Source organism: Pinus tabuliformis, chromosome 7 (genome assembly GCF_031772625.1).
Source record: "Pinus tabuliformis cultivar Carrire ecotype Pingquan chromosome 7, CPIR1, whole genome shotgun sequence".
NCBI classification, from domain to species: Eukaryota; Viridiplantae; Streptophyta; class Pinopsida; order Pinales; family Pinaceae; genus Pinus; species Pinus tabuliformis.
This window is the reverse complement of record NC_142293.1, coordinates 835,068,155-835,074,443: the sequence shown is the minus strand read 5'-3', so window position 1 is coordinate 835,074,443 and position 6,289 is coordinate 835,068,155. Positions and strand designations below refer to the sequence as shown.

At 35.5% G+C, this 6,289-nt stretch overlaps 1 protein-coding gene across 1 annotated transcript; it reads left to right on the top strand.

Annotated features, from left to right (window-relative positions):
- Positions 1-4,542: 4,542 nt before the first annotated feature.
- On the top strand, positions 4,543-6,065 carry LOC149250206 (xyloglucan endotransglucosylase protein 1-like). The gene is made up of 4 exons (XM_089458956.1): positions 4,543-4,868; positions 4,978-5,078; positions 5,203-5,396; positions 5,513-6,065. Exons 1-4 carry the CDS (start codon positions 4,709-4,711, stop codon positions 5,883-5,885), a joined length of 828 nt encoding a protein of 275 aa, XP_089315082.1. The 5' UTR covers positions 4,543-4,708; the 3' UTR covers positions 5,886-6,065.
- The last annotated feature ends 224 nt before the right edge of the window (positions 6,066-6,289 follow it).

Genomic DNA, 6,289 nt, shown 5'->3' with positions numbered 1-6,289 from the left:
ATATATAATTGCATAATATCCCTGCCATTTATTCTTAAACTTAAAATCCTTATCAATGAATAATTTATGTACTGAAAGAAACTATTTGTTAAGATGTGCAATGGTTTGAAGATACGCCCAAACAGATTTAAAAGTTTACATTCAGATGAGTTGGGTTAGACTATTAAACCACTTATTCTATAAAAAAAAAATCACTATTTGTTAATGAAAATTATTATTATTATTTACTTTATAGATTAGGAAAACCTACCATAACTCAGTTGTCAATCAAGCAGTTGGGACAACCATTAGTGGCTACTATCCGCAAATGTAGGTTGACTAATCATTATTATTCAAAGAAAACCACGCCACTTGACTAGTGAAATGTAAGGGGAATGCTTTCAGTCCTGCTAAATGCCTCTGGGTCTTGTTACATCCGTGGAAGACAAGCTCTTAGCCAAACAAAAACAATTTTAGGGCATACTCCAAACACAAGTGAATAAATATATAATTATTCTTAATTTTTTTAATATATGCATGTGTCATGGTGTCAACCATCATTTCGCACCACCATTGTCATAATCGGAAAGGAGACTTGAACTAGGTGGAGAGTCCAACACGAAGTCTTGGTGAAGAAAAAGAAAGACGCAGTAAAGGTTGGGTTAAAAGTGGGTGGAGAGTCCACTACAATACAAAAACAGAAAAATTATTGAATATGGTTCTTTCAAAGCGTGTGCATGTGGGTAGAAGGAATTAATGGACCTGCCTCGCTTTGTTTATGAACGTGAAAATTCCAATTGAATCTTGGAACTCTGAAACCCAAAGATTCAAAAAATTATCGAGTAATGAGCTGGAACACACAAATAAACAGAGAAATGTAGATATCTTAGTTTCCTGGATGCCAAAGGAAAAGAGTGACACAATGGGAATGAAACAGTTGCCTCAATGGCTCTTCTTGGGATGTTTATGCTCTCCCTTGCCCAAGCAGCCGTGACTTTCCCTTCCCTCCAGAGGCAAAGACCCACACGATGGGAATCAGTTGGTTGGCTCCATTATGGTTATTTTTCAGATATTTCCTCCCTCCCTTCCTTCACCACACAGATGCCATACACCCTTCCCTCCCTCATTTGGGTTTGTATACATATTATTAACACACTCACCCCACACGCATCCATCAGCCACACCGACACTCCACATTTATTCTCTACACACATTTATTTTACTTCTAATCTCTTATTTCTTCGCACATTTATTCTAATTCTCTTATTGTTGTTACTGTTGTTGTTATGGCTATCTGCAACTATCATCTTAAGGTCCTAAACACGATGAAATAGACTGAGAATTTATGGGCAACCTGTTTGGAGATCCTTATATTTTGCACAGTAATGTCTTTGCTCAAGGAATTGGTGGGAGTGAGCAGCAATTTTACTTGTGGTTCGACCCAACCCTGGATTTCCACACGTACTATGTGCTTTGGACATGAAACCAAACGACTGCCTCAATGACTCTTCTTCGGATGTCTATGCCATTAGGACCACACATATAGCCTTTAGAAAAAGGTATGAACCCATTTCCTCATTTTCCTTGCATGTAAAAGGGTCTAGGATATTATATATAGGGATAATAGTAAATGCTCTATCCACTATTCTATCACAGATCAAGGGAAGATATGTGGTAATGCTCACTTGGAAATATTGGGTTTTCCACATAACATTGTGGTTGTAGGACCTTAAGGCATTGGATGTCGGATTTGAAGCTTGGTGTACCTGGATTATGGGCTCCCTTATGCACATTTGGAAGCGAAAGATTAAAATAGTGAATCTTGCTCTCAAAAAATAAGAAAATAACTCGTTCGCATCCCAAAATATAGAGAAACGACTACTTGAATCACATCACAAAGTATAGAAAGTGAACAAGTGGCAGAATAATTGCAACAAGATAAACTGAAAATTTGTCAAAATATTTTGATGGTTGGATATTGTGCAAGGATGGCAAAGGTGAGGTAGCAAGAAGGAGTTGCCAAAGAGGTGTTGATTCTACTACTGCATCGAAATTTTCTTAAGGTGGAGCACAATATTAATTTGTTAACTGACATTGCAATTGATATTGTAGAGTTAATTCACGCCACTACTGTTACGATAAGAGTCCAATCTTTATATCTAATAAGATTTTAGGAAGAAAAAAATAACTTATTTTATGTTAAATCGTATAATGATGGTATCTAAGTTTTCCTAGGTTAAACTTTAGAATTGAACAATATATTAAAAAGTCAAATTATCTAACATAATGTTAACAATGTATTGAATACTATAATACCCCTATTTGAAAGCAAGAATTGAACAATACCTTAAAAAGTCAAGAAATATCTAACATAAGGTTAACAATGAATCTAATACTGTATTACCCATACTAAAAGAAAGAAGTAATAAAATTTAGTCACTTAAATAGCCCACTTGATTTTTAAGGACATATAATATCACTTGTGTGAGACGTCTCTAGGTCCAAAAAGTAATCTAAATCATACTCAAGGACTAATGCTTTACATAACTTTCTATGCTTCACTTGTTTATAATTGCAAAATAAATAAATAAATAAATAAATAAATATATATATATATATATATATATATATATATATATATATATCTTTTCCCTCCTTTTTCATATTACTTATAAACTTATGAAAATATTTATAAATAAAATTTGTCAAATATTATTATAACACATATATAATACATAAAATTCACTAGAGGAAGAGGTTAACTCATGTTGTTAGACATTTGGTCAGTTCCGTGGTGAGGTGTATTAATCTAGGGTAACATATTTACAAGACATACCATCCATGAAAGTCAAAGGAATCTCTAGTTTCATACCGAATTTTTTCTTGGAAAAAATATAATGTTGCAATTAAAAGATATTTAAAATGTTGCCAAAATTTGCATAGAGGTTTGAACTTAGAAGGTTAGAGGGATGAATATGTAGACTAAGTGAGCAAAAAACACAGGTAAACAATCACTGCATGCATAAGTAGTGTAGGGTAGTTAGATGTTAGTTATTCTATATTAACCTAAGCAAATGGTAATTATCCTAAAAAGAAAATGACTATAACCTAGAAGATAAACTACGCCTCATACAAGCCCTAGAATACGTTTTTGACTTGCCTTTAACACAACCTAGGTGATGAGTGATGAATATCCTAAGTGAGGAGAGGCATAAATTAATGGAGTTGGATGGGGAGCATTGCATGTTGAGGAATATAGTTTTGAATTTATGCAATGCTCCACCTTGAATAGCTTCAAACCAATGTGTCTCCAACAATGTAGAGGGGGAGCGAGAAAAGGAGGAGACTATTCACCAATCCAAAGAAGCAACGGAAGTTATTGAGAGGAAATAGTCACTGAGCATGCCTTTGGCTTAAATTTCTATGTTTTTTAAAATCACATGTATTTTAGGTACTTATTACAACAATATACTTGTGGCTTATAAGATTTCTACGGTAGTGATAAGAATACGCAATCTTTCATAACAAAATATCAGAGAATTGAAAATTTATATAGAGCAACATATTGTGTACTTTTAACAATTTGTATGATACTTTATTAATAGAATATTCTTGCGTGTGTGTGTATGTGTGTTTACAATTATATATAATAGATACATGAAAGTTACACTATAGGAAAAAACAAAATGAATGGATGATGATAATACAAAACTAAAATTTACATTATATGAAAAATGAATAGCTTGATAGATTAAGATAATGGAAAACTAAATATGATTAATCATATTTTGGGGAAAAGTAATGCAAAATTGAGTAAGTAGGATTAATTAGTGAATTGCAAAAAAAAATAAAACAACCTTAACTTTCATTTTTAAACTTAGATCATTATTAACCAACCAATAGTTTTCAGCAAAGTTAATAAGACTGAAAATTTTAAATTAAAAAGTATTAGATTAAACCAATACACGAAAAAGAAAATTAAATAAAAAACCTTTTTTATATCTATAAAATTGTAAACGCGAGTCTTCATCATCATTAATAATGATAATCTTGGAAAAAAAAATTCCATTTATCATCATTATTTAAAAAAATAAAAAAATAGTAGAATTGATGATGAAGACCAGCGTTTCTCGGCGCCATTGTGAGGCCCAAGGAGGCCGGTAGTGGGTGAAGAGTGAAGCAAAAGAACAACCGAGAAATATTTTCTGTAGAATCCAATGCAATAATAAACACACATCAATTATTGAAGCAATTGGCAATATAAAAGCAGAAAAATGATTGAACGTAGTTGGCGGTGGGCGTGGGTGGGAGGAAGTAATGGTGCTGCGCTGTATGAAAGTGAAAATGCCAGTTGGATGTTGCAAGAGTTGAGCTGGGAAATCTGAAACGCGGAGACTGGAAAAGCTGCGGAGTGATGAGTTGGAACGCACAAATAGACGGAGATATGTTGGTTTTCTGAAGGCAAAGAGCGAAACAATGGAAATCAAATCAGGTGGCTGCCTCTATGCCTCTTCTTCGTCGGATGTTTCCTCCCTCCATCCATCCCTTCCCTTCCCCACGCGCTGATGCCATAAGCCCTCCCTTTCTATATAAACCCTCACTCACCCCAAACCCATCCATCATCAACATCGACACTCAACATATATATATTTATTCTCTCCACACATTTATTCTCATTTCTTGAACTGCAGCTCTGCATCGCAAACTCTTTTCCCAATCCTTAATCGGCATGGACACACCTCTTCACCTCCTCTTTCTTTTATTAGCCTTCTCGGCAGCTCTTGCTTCTGCAAATTTCTACAATGATGTCGACATTACATGGGGCAATGATCGTGCTAAAATCCTTGACAATGGACAACAGTTGCAGCTTACTCTTGACCGCTCTTCAGGTACCATTTGAAGTTCTGCTTTTCTTCTGCTACCTACGCCTTTTTCTTCTGTCAATTAACTTCAGCTAAGATAAGATAAGCTAATCTTAATATTCTTCTTTGATGACAGGTTGTGGTATTCAATCCAAGCAAGAGTATCTATTTGCCAAGATTGATATCCAAATCAAGTTGGTACCTGGCAACTCTGCAGGCACAGTCACAACCTTTTATGTAATTAACTCCACCTTATTTGAATTCAATTAATTATTAACACTACCTTGGTTCATTAGACTGAAGGCGTATAACTTCTTCTGCTAACATGTTTGTTTGTTGTTGCTCTTATGGCTGTCTGCAGCTATCATCTCAAGGTCCCAAACACGACGAAATAGACTTTGAATTTCTGGGCAACCTGTCTGGAGATCCTTATATTTTGCACACTAATGTCTTTGCTCAAGGCCTTGGTGGGCGTGAGCAGCAATTTTACTTGTGGTTCGACCCAACCCTCGATTTCCACACTTACTCCGTGCTCTGGACATCAAACCAAATTATGTATGTATTCTCAGCACTCTTTGCATTCATTCTTTTTCTTTCAATATTATTGAAAACAATACAGTGACCTCTCAAACTAGTCCATGACCCTGACATTCTTGTAATTTGTTGTTCAGATTTTCTGTAGACGGGAGTCCTGTTCGAGTGTTTAAGAACAGGGAGACAGAGTTGGGTAAAGTGGATAGCAATTATCATTATCCCAAAACCCAAGCAATGAGGGTCTACTCCAGCCTTTGGAATGCAGATGATTGGGCAACCAGGGGTGGGCTTGTGAAGACCGACTGGACTCTAGCTCCCTTTGTTGCATCCTTCCGCAATTTCAATGCTGCCGCTACTTCTTCTTTTGACGCCGCAGCAGAGGAGGTGGCTTTGGAATCGAACCAAGAACAGAGGCAGAGGCTCCAGTGGGTACGAAAGAACTACATGATCTACGATTATTGTGCAGACACCAAGAGATTCCCCCAGGGACCGCCTCCCGAATGCAAATAAAACCTCAATCCTTTGAATTCAGAGAATGAACTCTGAATTCTTTCCTTTCAAGTATTCTGATTCATTCCTATTACATTAATTCTTTCATTCTTTCTCAGACACACATGTAAAATATTGGAGGGTATCAATCATTTCATTTTGGAACTGCTATACAAAAGCGAGATTCTTTCGATGATTCAATGGCCACAGCGTTTCCTTTAGGGTTTCCATGTGTTAGCGTTTTACCTTTTTGAATATCTATAACTCTTTTCTAAAGCTGTCGGATCCAAATCAAGAAAACAGAAAGACACGGTCAAGACATCTAGTAGATATATGTTTCACACATTTTAAGATTTCAAAAATGTTTCCTCTCACAGTAGCATTTATTTATTTACAAAAGTATGTACTGACTGCAACACATAATA

Coding starts and splice junctions, on each gene's coding strand:
- LOC149250206 (XM_089458956.1), top strand. CDS start 4,709: ATGGACACACCTCTTCACCTCCTCTTTCTTTTATTAGCCTTCTCGGCA. Junction 4,869..4,977: donor TACTCTTGACCGCTCTTCAG/GTACCATTTGAA, acceptor CTTTGATGACAG/GTTGTGGTATTCAATCCAAG. Junction 5,079..5,202: donor GCACAGTCACAACCTTTTAT/GTAATTAACTCC, acceptor GGCTGTCTGCAG/CTATCATCTCAAGGTCCCAA.